Source organism: Procambarus clarkii, chromosome 30 (genome assembly GCF_040958095.1).
Source record: "Procambarus clarkii isolate CNS0578487 chromosome 30, FALCON_Pclarkii_2.0, whole genome shotgun sequence".
In the NCBI taxonomy this organism is placed as follows: domain Eukaryota; kingdom Metazoa; phylum Arthropoda; class Malacostraca; order Decapoda; family Cambaridae; genus Procambarus; species Procambarus clarkii.
The window spans coordinates 33,434,750-33,452,062 of NC_091179.1; the positions used below are offsets into that span (position 1 = coordinate 33,434,750).

The following is a 17,313-nucleotide window of genomic DNA, read 5'->3' on the forward strand; positions in this document are numbered from 1 at the left end:
ACAGTGTTGACAATAACAGTGTTGAAGGCCACAACATATAGTGTTGACCACAACAGACAGTGTTGACCACAACAGACAGTGTTGACCACAACTGTGTTGACCACAACAGACAGTGTTGACGACTACAACAGTGTTGACCACAACAGACAGTATTGACCACAACAGTGTTGACCACAACAGACAGTGCTGACGACCACAACAGACAGTGTTGACCACAACAGACAGTGTTGACGACCACAACAGACAGTGTTGATGACCACAACATACAGTGTTGACCACAACAGTGTTAACCACACCAGTGATGACCACAACAGACAGTGTTAACCACAACAGACAGTGTTGACTACAACAGTGTTAACCACAACAGTGATTACCACAACAGTGTTGACCACAACAGACTGTGTTGCCCTCAACAGTGTTCACCAAAATAGTGTTGAGCACAACAGACAGTGTTGACCACAACAGACAGTGCTGACCACAACAGTGTTGACCACACCAGACAGTGCTGACCACAACAGACAGTGTTGACCACAACAGTGATGGCCACAACAGTGTTGACCACAACAGTGATGGCCACAACAGTGTTGACCACAACAGACAGTGTTGACCACAACAGTGTTGACCACAACCGACAGTGCTGACCACAACAGACAGTGATGACCACAACAGACAGTGCTGACCTCAACAGACAGTGCTGACCACAACTGACCGTGTTGACCACAACAGACAGTGTTGACCACAACAGACATTGTTGACCACAGCAGACAGTGTTGACCACAACAGACAGTGTTGACCACAACAGTGTTGACAACAACAGTTTTGACGACCACAACAGTGTTGTCCACAAAGACAGTGTTGACCACAACAGTGTTGACCACAACAGACAGTGCTGACCACAACAGACAGTGTTGACCACAACAGTGTTGACCACAACCGACAGTGCTGACCACAACAGTGTTGACCACAACAGTGTTGACCACAACAGTGTTGACCACAACAGGCAGTGTTGACCACAACAGACAGTATTGACCACAACAGTGTTGACCACAACGGACAGTGTTGACATCAACAGACAGTATTGACCACAACAGTGTTGACCACAACAGACAGTGTTGACCACAACAGTGTTTACCCACAACAGACAGTGTTGACCACAACAGTGTTGACCCACAACAGACAGAGTTGGCCACAACAGATAGTGTTGACCACAACAATGTTGACCACAACAGACAAAGTTGACCACAACAGACAGTATTGACCACAACAGTGTTGACCACAACAGACAGTATTGACCACAACAGTGTTGACCACAACAGACAGTATTGACCATAACAAACAGTGTTGACGGCCACAACATATAGTGTTGACCACAACAGACAGTGTTGACCACAACAGACAGTGTTGACCACAACTGTGTTGACCACAACAGACAGTGTTGACCACAACAGTGTTGACAATAACAGTGTTGAAGGCCACAACATATAGTGTTGACCACAACAGACAGTGTTGACCACAACAGACAGTGTTGACCACAACTGTGTTGACCACAACAGACAGTGTTGACCACAACTGTGTTGACCACAACAGACAGTGTTGACGACTACAACAGTGTTGACCACAACAGACAGTATTGACCACAACAGTGTTGACCACAACAGACAGTGCTGACGACCACAACAGACAGTGTTGACCACAACAGACAGTGTTGACGACCACAACAGACAGTGTTGATGACCACAACATACAGTGTTGACCACAACAGTGTTAACCTCACCAGTGATGACCACAACAGACAGTGTTAACCACAACAGACAGTGTTGACTACAACAGTGTTAACCACAACAGTGATTACCACAACAGTGTTGACCACAACAGACTGTGTTGCCCTCAACAGTGTTCACCAAAATAGTGTTGAGCACAACAGACAGTGTTGACCACAACAGACAGTGCTGACCACAACATTGTTCACCACAACAGTGTTGACCACACCAGACAGTGCTGACCACAACAGACAGTGTTGACCACAACAGTGATGGCCACAACAGTGTTGACCACAACAGACAGTGTTGACCACAACAGTGTTGACCACAACCGACAGTGCTGACCACAACAGACAGTGATGCCCACAACAGACAGTGCTGACCTCAACAGACAGTGCTGACCACAACTGACCGTGTTGACCACAACAGACAGTGTTGACCACAACAGACATTGTTGACCACAGCAGACAGTGTTGACCACAACAGACAGTGTTGACCACAACAGTGTTGACAACAACAGTTTTGACGACGACAACAGTGTTGTCCACAAAGACAGTGTTGACCACAACAGTGTTGACCACAACAGACAGTGCTGACCACAACAGACAGTGTTGACCACAACAGTGATGACCACAACAGTGTTGACCACAACAGATAGTGTTGACCACAACAGTGTTGACCACAACAGAGAGTGCTGACCACAACAGTGTTGACGACCACAACAAACAGTGTTGACCACAACAGACAGTGTTGACCACAGCCGTGTTGACCACAACAGTGTTGACCACAACAGACAGTATTGACCACAACAGTGTTGACCATAACAAACAGTGTTGACGGCCACAACATATAGTGTTGACCACAACAGACAGTGTTGACCACAACAGACAGTGTTGACCACAACTGTGTTGACCACAACAGACTGTGGTGACCACAACAGACAGTGTTGACGACAACAGTGTTGACCACAACAGACAGTATTGACCACAACAGTGTTGACCACAACAGACAGTGTTGACCACAACAGACAGTATTGACCACAACAGACAGTGCTGACGACCACAACAGACAGTGTTGACCACAACAGACAGTGCTGACGACCACAACAAACAGTGCTGACGACCACAACAGACAGTGGTGACCACAACAGACAGTGTTGACGACCACAACAGTGTTGACCACAACAGACAGTATTGACCACAACAGTGTTGACCACAACAGACAATGCTGACGACCACAACAGACAGTGTTGACCACAACAGACAGTGTTGACGACCACAACAGACAGTGTTGACGACCACAACATACAGTGTTGACCACAACAGTGTTAACCACAACAGTGATGACCACAACAGACAGTGTTAACCACAACAGTGTTGACCATAACAAACAGTGTTGACGGCCACAACATATAGTGTTGACCACAACAGACATTGTTGACCACAACAGACAGTGTTTACCACAACAGACAGTGTTGACCACAACAATGTTGACAACAACAGTTTTGACGACCACAACAGTGTTGTCCACAAAAGACAGTGTTGACCACAACTGTGTTGACCACAACAGACAGTGCTGACCACAACAGACAGTGTTGACCACAACAGTGATGACCACAACAGTGTTGACCACAACAGTGATGACCACAACAGTGTTGACCACAACAGACAGTGTTGACCACAACAGTGTTGACCACAACAGTGTTGACCACAACAGACAGTGCTGACCACAACAGTGTTGACGACCACAACAAACAGTGTTGACCACAACAGACAGTGTTGACCACAGGAGTGTTGACCACAACAGTGTTGACCACAACAGCGTTGACTACAACAGCGTTGACCACAACAGACAGTGCTGACCATAACAGACAGTGCCTACCACAAGAGTGTTGACCACAACAGACAGTGTTGACCACAACAGACAGTGTTGACCACAACAGTGTTGACAACAACAGTTTTGACGACCACAACAGTGTTGTCCACAACAGTGTTGACCACAACAGACAGTGCTGACCACAACAGACAGTGTTGACCACAACAGTGATGACCATAACAGTGTTGACCACAACAGTGTTGACCTACAACAGACAGAGTTGACCACAACAGATAGTGTTGACCACAACAATGTTGACCACAACAGACAAAGTTGACCACAACAGACAGTATTGACCACAACAGTGTTGACCACAACAGTGTTGACCGCCACAACATATATAGTGTTGACCACAACAGACAGTGTTGACCACAACAGACAGTGTTGACGACCACAACAGACAGTGTTGACGACCAAAACATGCAGTGTTGACCACAACAGTGTTAACCACAACAGTGATGACCACAACAGACAGTGTTAACCACAACAGACAGTGTTGACTACAACAGTGTTAACCACAACAGTGATGACCACAACAGTGTTGACCACAACAGACTGTGTTGACCTCAACAGTGTTCACCAAAATAGTGTTGAGCACAACAGACAGTGTTGACCACAACAGACAGTGCTGACCACAACATTGTTCACCACAACAGTGTTGACCACACCAGACAGTGCTGACCACAACAGACAGTGTTGACCACAACAGTGATGGCCATAATAGTGTTGACCACAACAGTGATGGCCACAACAGTGTTGACCACAACAGACAGTGTTGACAACAACAGTGTTGACCACAACCGACAGTGCTGACCACAACAGACAGTGTTGACCACAACAGACAGTACTGACCTCAACAGACAGTACTGACCACAACTGACCGTGTTGACCACAACAGACAGTGTTGACCACAACATACATTGTTGACCACAACAGACAGTGTTGACCACAACAGACAGTGTTGACCACAACAGTGATGACCACAACAGCGTTGACCACAACAGACAGTGTTGACCACAACAGACAGTTCTGACCACAACAGTGTTCACCACAACAGACAGTGTTCACCACAACAGACAGTTCTGACCACAACAGACAGTTCTGACCACAAAAGACCGTGTTGACCACAACAGACTGTGTTGACCACAACAGACAGTATTGATCACAACAGAGAGTGTTGACCTCAACAAACAGTGTTGACCACAACAAACAGTGTTGACCACTGCAGACATTGTTGACCACAACAGTGTTGACCCACAACAGACAGTGTTGACCACAACAGTGTGACCCACAACAGACAGAGTTGACCACAACAGATAGTGTTGACCACAACAATGTTGACCACAACAGACAAAGTTGACCACAACAGACAGTATTGACCACAACAGTGTTGACCACAACAGTGTTGACCACAACAGACAGTATTGACCACAACAGTGTTGACCATAACAAACAGTGTTGACGGCCACAACATATAGTGTTGACCACAACAGACAGTGTTGACCACAACAGACAGTGTTGACCACAACTGTGTTGACCACAACAGACAGTGTTGACCACAACAGACAGTGTTGACGACCACAACAGTGTTGACCACAACAGTGTTGACCACAACAGACAGTGTTGACGACCACAACAGACAGTGTTGACCACAACAGACAGTGTTGACGACCACAACATACAGTGTTGACCACAACAGTGTTAACCACAACAGTGATGACCACAACAGACAGTGTTAACCACAACAGACAGTGCTGACTACAACAGTGTTAACCACAACAGTGATGACCACAACAGTGTTTACCACAACAGACTGTGTTGACCTCAACAGTGTTCACCAAAATAGTGTTGAGCACAACAGACAGTGTTGACCACAACAGACAGTGCTGACCACAACATTGTTCACCACAACAGTGTTGACCACACCAGACAGTGCTGACCACAACAGACAGTGTTGACCACAACAGTGATGGCCACAACAGTGTTGACCACAACAGACAGTGTTGACCACAACAGTGTTGACCACAACCGACAGTGCTGACCACAACAGACAGTGTTGACCACAACAGACAGTGCTGACCTCAACAGACAGTGCTTGTGGGAACCGACCTGTGAGATTTATATTTATTTAATTTATATGAATTTATATTTATGTTAATTTATATACTTCGATAGCAATTTGTATAATGATAAGTGGACTGTATTTCTGCGATAATCTCATAATCTCACAAATCGATCCTCTACACATTAGGGGGGTTTATATTTATATATATGCAGCCAATCAAACTACAGAATTAACTACATACATTGAAGAGGTTCCTTATCTTATAGTACAGCAGGTTAGTCCACCAGGTATAACTAGGGTGTAGACACCAAATTATCCTCTTTGAGGTAGCTTCCATCACCCAGTAACTGGTGCACAAAATCTTCCTCGTCTTGACCTGTCAAAAGTGCGCTAGCTGTGAAGCCAGAATCCTATATATGACAAGCTATATCAGAGAAAACACTATACAGTACATGGAACAATAAAGACCTGGCTTAATTACCTTTAGTATGAGGCGATTTCGCGTTCTAACCGGCTAACCCTACCCAATGACATTAATGGCCACTAATGATAGATAATGGGTTTCGGAAAGAACACTTAACTTGAATTTGTAGACAGCGTGTTGATAATGGTACACTTTTAGTTTCCATAACACTACGTCCAAGTAAATTTAACAGGAGCCGAATTTGCTCCGTGTGAGCCTCTGGTCTAGTCTCAACAATGGCTGCATCTAACACTCCATACTATTGACGCCTGGCCGACATTGTCCAGATATGATAGGAGCGAAATTTGCTCCACACGTCTCGGAGGTGACACAACAATGGCTCCCCCCTTCCTCACTCTGACGCCTGGCTTACATTGTCCACATGTCAGAAAGTGATAGAAGGGTCACATTTACTCTACTTTAATATTGATAATTAAGTTAATTTATATAAGATGTTTTTATGATGGTAAAGTCCAAAGACTAATGTATTTAAGAATAATTCCCAGCAGAATAGCTGGTGAATTTATAATGGTATGTGGTGATGATATCCCGTTTTCTTTAGACGGTAATTCCACTACAAGTTACGTTTTCTATGGGTAACTTGTTTATACAATACAGCTATTATCTGTATGATTATTAAATGGTGTCGGATTTTCCGACAGTGCTGACCACAACTGACCGTGTTGACCACAAGAGACAGTGTTGACCACAACAGACATTGTTGACCACAACAGACAGTGTTGACCACAACAGACAGTGTTGACCACAACAGTGTTGACAACAACAGTGTTGACCACAACAGTGTTGACAACAACAGTTTTGACGACCACAACAGTGTTGTCCACAAAAGACATTGCTGACCACAACAGACAGTGCTGACCCATTACAGACTAGGTATCACTCTCACGAACACACACACACATATGTTATTTTATATAATTCCAATAAGTGAATCTCTTTTTCCATTTTTCATATCAACACTTTATCAATAACCTCAGATCTGCATCTGAATTTTTCTTGACAGCTTAAATCTCAGAAACTTTCCGGCATTATCCTAACATGTTCTCAAAAGACTCAACATATTTTCGGTTTAATATTTATTTTTACATAAGTCTCACCCCACCTTGTTTAGAATCCATTTTTTTCTCACATCAGGAGTAGATTTCCTTTTGCCATCCGCCCATTGCTATAACGTTTCACACCTGAAGTTGCAGCCACTTTGCAATTCTCTCCTTTGTCTAGACTTCTCTCAGGTATGGGGCAGCATCCACGCTACCGAAAATAATGATACAATTGACCGGGAAGCTGTTAGTCTGATCATTGTACTCGAGCTTAAACCCTAAGATTAAGTCAGTCGATTGCAATCTAAAACTTGCAAAACACTTTCTTATGTCGCTACTTTCACATTTTAGGGTTTTTACAAGTAGCGAGTCATCTGCATGATTGTCAAGTATCATTAGTCAAGCTTACTAACGTTAAGATAGTCAAGCTTACTAACGTTAAGTTAGTCAAGCTTACTAACGTTAAGATAGTCAAGCTTACTAACGTTAAGATAGTCAAGCTTACTAACGTTAAGATAGTCAAGCTTACTAACGTTAAGTTAGTCAAGCTTACTAACGTTAAGTTAGTCAAGCTTACTAACGTTAAGTTAGTCAAGCTTACTAACGTTAAGTTAGTCAAGCTTACTAACGTTAAGTTAGTCAAGCTTACTAACGTTAAGATAGACAAGCTTACTAACGTTAAGTTAGACATGCTTACTAACGTTAAGATAGTCAAGCTTACTAACGTTAAGATAGACAAGCTTACTAACGTTAAGTTAGTCAAGCTTACTAACGTTAAGTTAGTCAAGCTTACTAACGTTAAGTTAGTCAAGCTTACTAACGTTAAGTTAGTCAAGCTTACTAACGTTAAGTTAGTCAAGCTTACTAACGTTAAGATAGACAAGCTTACTAACGTTAAGTTAGACATGCTTACTAACGTTAAGATAGTCAAGCTTACTAACGTTAAGATAGACAAGCTTACTAACGTTAAGTTAGTCAAGCTTACTAACGTTAAGTTAGTCAAGCTTACTAACGTTAAGTTAGTCAAGCTTACTAACGTTAAGATAGTCAAGCTTACTAACGTTAAGTTAGTCAAGCTTACTAACGTTAAGTTAGTCAAGCTTACTAACGTTAAGATAGACAAGCTTACTAACGTTAAGTTAGACATGCTTACTAACGTTAAGTTAGTCAAGCTTACTAACGTTAAGTTAGACAAGCTTACTAACGTTAAGTTAGTCAAGCTTACTAACGTCAAGTTAGTCAAGCTTACTAACGTTAAGTTAGTCAAGCTTACAAACGTTAAGTTAGTCAAGCTTACTAACGTTAAGTTAGTCAAGCTTACTAACGTTAAGTTAGTCAAGCTTACTAACGTTAAGTTAGTCAAGCTTACTAACGTTAAGTTAGTCAAGCTTTCTAACGTCTAGTTAGTCAAGCTTACTAACGTCAAGTTAGTCAAGCTTACTAACGTCTAGTTAGTCAAGCTTACTAACGTTAAGTTAGTCAAGCTTTCTAACGTCTAGTTAGTCAAGCTTACTAACGTCTAGTTAGTCAAGCTTTCTAACGTCTAGTTAGTCAAGCTTACTAACGTTAAGTTAGACAAGCTTACTAACGTCTAGTTAGTCAAGCTTTCTAACGTCAAGTTAGTCAAGCTTACTAACGTCAAGTTAGTCAAGCTTACTAACGTCAAGTTAGTCAAGCTTTCTAACGTCAAGTTAGTCAAGCTTTCTAACGTCAAGTTAGTCAAGCTTTCTAACGTCAAGTTAGTCAAGCTTACTAACGTCAAGTTAGTCAAGCTTACTAACGTCAAGTTAGTCAAGCTTACTAACGTCTGGTTAGTCAAGCATAATTATCACAGTTATTGTGTGTCAATATCATATCCACAGACATCACTATATCGTTCAAAATTCATCTGAACTTATTCAAGTCAGAATTTATGTTGACTAAGAAGGGTTGAGTGGGAGAAATAAATTTCAATAACTAATTTTACATGAAAATGTTATCCTGAATATGGTGAGGTAAAGACGAACAAGTAAGTTGTACCCAGTAGAACACACGCGAAGGTTACCCCTATTGAAGGTAGAGTGGGGTACACGGCCACTAAGTCAGATGGACGGAGCAACCCATTGATCAAAGAGAGCGAATAACCCATTACCTTGAGGGAGGTATTGGCCACTAGGCCAGAGGGAGGGAATGAGAGAAGCGAACCTTCCCTACCTCACCTTCCCTACCTCACCTTCCCTACCTCACCTTCCCTACCTCACCTTCCCTACCTCACCTTCCCTACCTCACGTTCCCTACCTCACGTTCCCTACCTCACGTTGTGGGTTCACACATGAAAACATCCATGTTTATTTCATTTTAGCTTTGCCAAAGTGTTTGAGCCCACACTAACCCACCGAGGATATTGATGGCTACAACTATTAGCCCTAAGCACCGCATAATTTAATTTATTTACTTCCAATAAATAAGTTTTTAGTGTATATATAAATTTTTGTTTTTATCCCGAGTGTAGAATTTAAGCTGAATATCGCGTGAGAACTGACTTATTCCCCGACCCTCACACACACCTCACTCCTACCTCACTCCTACCTCACTCCTACCTCACTCCTACCTCACTCCTACCTCACTCCTACCTCACTCCTACCTCACTCCTTCCTCACTCCTACCTCACTCCTACCTCACTCCTACCTCACTCCTACCTCACTCCTTCCTCACTCCTTCCTCACTCCTACCTCACTCCTACCTCACTCCTACCTCACTCCTTCCTCACTCCTACCTCACTCCTACCTCACTCCTACCTCACTCCTTCCTCACTCCTTCCTCACTCCTACCTCACTCCTACCTCACTCCTACCTCACTCCTACCTCACTCCTACCTCACTCCTACCTCACTCCTACCTCACTCCTACCTCGCTTCTACCTCTCTCCTACCTCACTCCTACCTCGCTTCTACCTCACTCCTACCTCACTCCTACCTCACTTCTACCTCACTCCTACCTCACTCCTACCTCACTCCTACCTCACTCCTACCTCACTCCTACCTCACTCCTACCTCACTCCTACCTCACTCCTACCTCACTCCTACCTCACTCCTACCTCACTCCTACCTCACTCCTACCTCACTCCTACCTCACTCCTACCTCACTCCTACCTCAATCCTACCTCACTCCTAACTCACTCCTACCTCACTCCTACCTCACTCCTACCTCACTCCTACCTCACTCCTACCTCACTCCTACCTCACTTCTACCTCACTCCTACCTCACTCCTACCTCACTCCTACCTCACTCCTACCTCACTTCTACCTCACTCCTACCTCACTCCTACCTCACTCCTACCTCACTCCTACCTCACTCCTACCTAACTCCTACCTTATTCCTACCTCACTCCTACCTCACTCCTACCTCACTCCTACCTCACTCCTACCTCACTCCTACCTCACTTCTACCTCACTCCTACCTCACTCCTACCTCACTCCTACCTCACTCCTACCTCACTCCTACCTCACTCCTACCTCACTCCTACCTCCTACCTCACTCCTTCCTCACTCCTACCTCACTTCTACCTCACTCCTACCTCACTCCTACCTCTCTCCTACCTCACTCCTACCTCACTTCTACCTCTCTCCTAACTCACTCCTACCTCTCTCCTACCTCACTCCTACCTCACTCCTACCTCACTCCTACCTCTCTCCTACCTCACTCCTACCTAACTCCTACCTCGCTTCTACCTCACTCCTACCTCTCTCCTACCTCACTCCTACCTCACTCCTACCTCACTCCTACCTCTCTCCTACCTCTCTCCTACCTCACTCCTACCTCACTCCTACCTCTCTCTTACCTCACTCCTACCTCTCTCCTACCTCACTCCTACCTCTCTCCTACCTCTCTCCTACCTCACTTCTACCTCACTCCTACCTCACTCCTACCTCACTCCTACCTCTCTCCTACCTCTCTCCTACCTCTCTCCTACCTCACTCCTACCTCACTCCTACCTCTCTCCTACCTCACTCCTACCTCTCTCCTACCTCACTCCTACCTCTCTCCTACTTCACTCCTACCTCACTCCTACCTCACTCCTACCTTACTCTCTCATCTCCAGATGTCTATTCCATTTCCTAATGTACAACATCCCTCGGTCACTGAGTCCTTCTTTCTCGTCCTCCTTCCTTCACGTCACTGCCCATCCGCCCCTTCTCCCTCACGTGACGTCACTCCCCATCCCGCCCCATCTCCCTCACGTGACGTCACTCCCCACCCGCCCCATCTCCCTCACGTGAGGTCACTGCCCATCCCGCCCCATCTCCCTCACGTGACGTCACTCCCCACCCCGCCCCATCTCCCTCACGTGACGTCACTGCCCATCCCGCCCCATCTCCCTCACGTGACGTCACTGCCCATCCGCCCCTTCTCCCTCACGTGACGTCACTGCCCATCCGCCCCTTCTCCCTCACGTGACGTCACTCCCCACCCCGCTCCATCTCCCTCACGTGACGTCACTCCCCACCCCGCCCCATCTCCCTCACGTGACGTCACTTTCCACCCCGCCCCATCTCCCTCACGTGACGTCAATGCCCATCCCGCCCCATCTCCCTCACGTGACGTCAATGCCCATCCCGCCCCATCTCCCTCACGTGACGTCACTCCCCACCCCGCCCCATCTCCCTCACGTGACGTCACTCCCCACATCTCCCCATCTCCCTCACGTGACGTCACTCCCCACCCCGCCCCATCTCCCTCACGTGACGTCACTCCCCACCCCGCCCCATCTCCCTTACGTGACGTCACTCCCCACCTCTCCACATCTCCCTCACGTGACGTCACTCCCCACCTCTCCCCATCTCCCTCACGTGACGTCACTCCCCACCTCTCCCCATCTCCCTCACGTGACGTCACTCCCCACCCCGCTCCATCTCAATTTCGTGACGTCACTCCCCACCTCTCCACATCTCCCTCACGTGACGTCACTCCCCACCTCTCCCCATCTCCCTCACGTGACGTCACTCCCCATCCCTCATCATCTCCCTCACGTGACGTCACTCCCCATCCCTCATCATCTCCCTCACGTGACGTCACTCCCCATCCCTCATCATCTCCCTCACGTGACGTCACTCCCCATCCCTCATCATCTCCCTCACGTGACGTCACTCCCCATCCCTCATCATCTCCCTCACGTGACGTCACTCCCCATCCCTCATCATCTCCCTCACGTGACGTCACTCCCCACCTCTCCCCATCTCCCTCACGTGACGTCACTCCCCACCCCGCCCCATCTCCCTCACGTGACGTCACTCCCCACCCCGCCCCATCTCCCTCACGTGACGTCACTCCCCACCCCGCCCCATCTCCCTCACGTGACGTCACTCCCCACACCTCCCCATCTCCCTCACGTGACGTCACTGCCCACCCCGCCCCATCTCCCCGTCTCGTCATCACGGCACCAGAAGAATATTAATCAAATCTCAAACAACGGTTCCTTCTTCTCCTCATGTTATTTTCCTCTATCTCACGATCTTCTTTCCTCCCTAAGTCATTATCTTGCCTCATATTTCCCCCCATGTCTCACACTCTCTTACTCTTCTTCCCTCATTAGTATCTCCCCCTCACAACTAGCAGTAGGCCTATAGGCCCATGGGGGGCGGGTGTTATTTATTTACATCAAAATTCATTCATTGTCTAACCTTCGCTTGAAACAATCCAGTGATTCCAGGCCTATTATGTTACTAAGGCAGGATAACCACTCATTTCAGCTGCCACTCTTCATATCCCTAAACGGAAAAGGGATATATTATGGAAAACAAACGTATGAAAAATATATATTATTATAATAAGAATGATTTAAAATTTTGTTTATTTTAAATATACTTAGCAACCTGACTTACATAGGCCTATTGTTCGTAATCTTTGAATTACATAGGTAAAACAAGCCAGCAATCAATTTGTAATTAATTAATCCAATTTAATTTTATTAAATATTCTTTATTCAGAGAGAACTTTTCTCTCTCAGAGAGGAACAATAAGAAAATATCTAAATGCTCTGGTTAATGCAGCAGTGTGGACTATGCCTACTAGGCCTAGTAGTGCAGCTTTGGCTCTTAGATAAAATGTATATACAGACAAAATATAATCTTTAAATTACATGAATAAATGATATTCTCGCTTTTTATGTTGAAGTTATTTTGCAATACACTGTTGCCAGCTCCGTGTAGGAGCTGAGTGAGAATATATCTCCACATTCACGCTTCAATAAAACTGCTGGACGGCCTATAAAACTTGAATGAATTAAACCAGCTCTGATTCAACCGGCATAATGTACAGTGTACATCGCGCCGTAACTAGGCCGTTCAAGATGTATAAGACCTAAATATCGCTACATGAAGTAAATATACTACACGTTCCAACATTTACGAAAGATTAACCACCGCTTTATGCAAATAGATTCGAGGCTGGACGATTGTGTAATGGTTGTTTGTTCAATAGGAATCCCAGGATCAAATGGCGGACCAAACCTGCTCGCCTGAACGATAACAATGGACGGGCTAATGATAGCAATACATATTGCTTTCAGCCACCGGGTGGAAAATATATGAATGTTGAATTAAGAGAAATGAAAGTTTGGAATAAAACTTTTTTCAAGTAGCCATATCTTCTCACCCGTCCACTTGGGCTGGACGGTAGAGAGACGGTTTCGTTGCCTGCAGGTCGGAGTTCAATTCTTGACCGTTCAAGTGGTTGGGCAACATTTCTTCCCTCCGTCCCTTCCTAAATCCTTATCCTGATCCCTTCCAAGTGTTATACAGTCGTAATGGCTTGGTGCTTTCTCCTGACAGTTCCTTCTTTCACCATCTTCTCTAAATGTCACTATTAGCATCCCGCTCTCTTCTCTTCTTATACAACTTCTTCCGTAATTTTCCCTCTTGTTGGCTTTTCCATCATCTTAAATACTTTGCTTTTTCTCTCCTATCTGCATCCTTCCCTGCTGCCCTCTTCCATCCCCTTCCCTGCTGCCATATTCCATCCCTTCCCTGCTGCCATATTCCGTTCCTTCCCTGCTGCCATCTTCCATCCCCTTCCTTGCTGCCATCTTCCAGCCCTTCCCTGCTGCCATCTTCCATCCCTTCCCTGCTGCCATATTCCGTTCCTTCCCTGCTGCCATCTTCCATCCCTTCCCTGCTGCCATATTCCGTTCCTTCCCTGCTGCCATCTTCCAGCCCTTCCCTGCTGCCATCTTCCATCCCCTTCCCTGCTGCCATCTTCCAGCCCTTCCCTGCTGCCATCTTCCAGCCCTTCCCTGCTGCCATCTTCCATCCCCTTCCCTGCTGCCATCTTCCAGCCCTTCCCTGCTGCCATCTTCCAGCCCTTCCCTGCTGCCCTCTTCCAGCCCTTCCCTGCTGCCATCTTCCAGCCCTTCCCTGCTGCCCTCTTCCATCCCCTTCCCTGCTGCCATATTCCGTCCCTTCCCTGCTGCCATCTTCCATCCCTTCCCTGCTGCCATATTCCGTTCCTTCCCTGCTGCCATCTTCCATCCCCTTCCCTGCTGCCATCTTCCAGCCCTTCCCTGCTGCCATCTTCCAGCCCTTCCCTGCTGCCCTCTTCCAGCCCTTCCCTGCTGCCATCTTCCAGCCCTTCCCTGCTGCCCTCTTCCATCCCCTTCCCTGCTGCCATATTCCGTCCCTTCCCTGCTGCCATCTTCCATCCCTTCCCTGCTGCCATATTCCGTTCCTTCCCTGCTGCCATCTTCCATCCCCTTCCCTGCTGCCATCTTCCAGCCCTTCCCTGCTGCCATCTTCCAGCCCTTCCCTGCTGCCATCTTCCAGCCCTTCCCTGCTGCCATCTTCCATCCCTTCCCTGCTGCCATATTCCGTTCCTTCCCTGCTGCCATCTTCCATCCCTTCCCTGCTGCCATATTCCGTTCCTTCCCTGCTGCCATCTTCCAGCCCTTCCCTGCTGCCATCTTCCAGCCCTTCCCTGCTGCCATCTTCCATCCCCTTCCCTGCTGCCATATTCCGTCCCTTCCCTGCTGCCATCTTCCATCCCTTCCCTGCTGCCATATTCCGTTCCTTTCCTGCTGCCATCTTCCATCCCCTTCCCTGCTGCCATCTTCCAGCCCTTCCCTGCTGCCATCTTCCATCCCTTCCCTGCTGCCATATTCCGTTCCTTCCCTGCTGCCATCTTCCATCCCCTTCCCTGCTGCCATCTTCCAGCCCTTCCTTGCTGCCATCTTCCAGCCCTTCCCTGCTGCCATCTTCCATCCCTTCCCTGCTGCCATATTCCGTTCCTTCCCTGCTGCCATCTTCCATCCCTTCCCTGCTGCCATATTCCGTTCCTTCCCTGCTGCCATCTTCCAGCCCTTCCCTGCTGCCATCTTCCATCCCTTCCCTGCTGCCATATTCCGTTCCTTCCCTGCTGCCATCTTCCATCCCTTCCCTGCTGCCATATTCCGTTCCTTCCCTGCTGCCATCTTCCAGCCCTTCCCTGCTGCCATCTTCCAGCCCTTCCCTGCTGCCATCTTCCATCCCTTCCCTGCTGCCATATTCCGTTCCTTCCCTGCTGCCATCTTCCATCCCTTCCCTGCTGCCATATTCCGTTCCTTCCCTGCTGCCATCTTCCAGCCCTTCCCTGCTGCCATCTTCCAGCCCTTCCCTGCTGCCATCTTCCATCCCCTTCCCTGCTGCCATCTTCCAGCCCTTCCCTGCTGCCATCTTCCAGCCCTTCCCTGCTGCCATCTTCCGTCCCTTCCCTGCTGCCATCTTCCAGCCCTTCCCTGCTGCCCTCTTCCAGCCCTTCCCTGCTGCCATCTTCCAGCCCTTCCCTGCTGCCATCTTCCAGCCCTTCCCTGCTGCCATCTTCCAGCCCTTCCCTGCTGCCATCTTCCAGCCCTTCCCTGCTGCCATCTTCCAGCCCTTCCCTGCTGCCATCTTCCAGCCCTTCCCTGCTGCCATCTTCCGTCCCTTCCCTGCTGCCATCTTCCATCCCTTCCCTGCTGCCATCTTCCATCCCTTCCCTGCTGCCATCTTCCAGCCCTTCCCTGCTGCCATCTTCCGTCCCTTCCCTGCTGCCATCTTCCAGCCCTTCCCTGCTGCCATCTTCCAGCCCTTCCCTGCTGCCATCTTCCAGCCCTTCCCTGCTGCCATCTTCCAGACCTTCCCTGCTGCCATCTTCCAGCCCTTCCCTGCTGCCATCTTCCAGCCCTTCCCTGCTGCCATCTTCCGTCCCTTCCCTGCTGCCATCTTCCAGCCCTTCCCTGCTGCCATCTTCCGTCCCTTCCCTGCTGCCATCTTCCAGTCCTTCCCTGCTGCCATCTGCCATGTCACGTGTCTACCGGTCCCCTCACCCTGTGAGGGGGACCGGTAGGGCCTGTGGTTGCAGCGGCCTCAACCCACCGTCCACCATCCCGTCCTGGCCAGTAGACTCTATGTTACCCCTTGTCTGTAGCCCCGTGCCCTGCTCCCAGTGCTCTACCCACTACTTCCTCAAGTCCAATGGACAATTCATCCTTTAATTCAATCCATCAATTCGAGACTGAGAATGAACTTACCTCTAACAATCCCCCTCTTCTACCTTAATTTTCCCTGCCTCCACCCACTCTCTCTCTTACACTTGTATCCTGCATACACCCATTGCCTTTTCCATCTTTTCCTTGTCCCCCTCCCATCGTCTTCTAGCCGTAAATCTTATTGCTCCACAAGCAATAAATTTTCTAAGCATTTAACATTTGTCCCGTATTGATGTAGAATTTTGAAAACATGAAACCCAACCGCACAATCTAACTTAACTCATCTAACGAAACCAGTTATTGGCTAAATTCCTATTTAAGGTAACCATTTTAACAAATAGAGGGAGGAAGGGAACTATCAGGAGAACGCGCCATTACGACTGTATAACACTTGAAAAGGGTCAAGATAAGGATTTTGGATAGGACGGGTGGAAGGAATGGTGCCTAATCACTGGACGGTCGGGGATTGAACGCCGACCTGCATGAAGCGAGACCGTTGCTCTACTCTCAATCCCAAGTGATTTGGACTAACTACTTAGGAGCAGCTATGTACATTACGCACATATTTTGATGGGCACAAATACGAACCCTGATCACTGGGTCTATATCTAAGGGA

The 17,313-nt window shown here is 47.5% G+C and overlaps 1 protein-coding gene across 1 annotated transcript in view; it reads right to left on the minus strand.

The window, feature by feature from the left end:
• LOC138370036 (S-antigen protein-like) overlaps positions 1–16,503 on the minus strand; it is an 84,789-nt gene extending 68,286 nt beyond the window's left edge. Inside the window, exons 1-2 of the mRNA XM_069333811.1 lie at positions 14,961–16,503; positions 5,716–5,744 (exon numbers count right to left, since the gene is read on the minus strand). Of these exons, the coding sequence (XP_069189912.1) occupies positions 5,716–5,744; positions 14,961–16,503 (1,572 nt within the window). The remainder of the gene's footprint in view (positions 1–5,715; positions 5,745–14,960) is intronic.
• Positions 16,504–17,313: the final 810 nt, after the last annotated feature.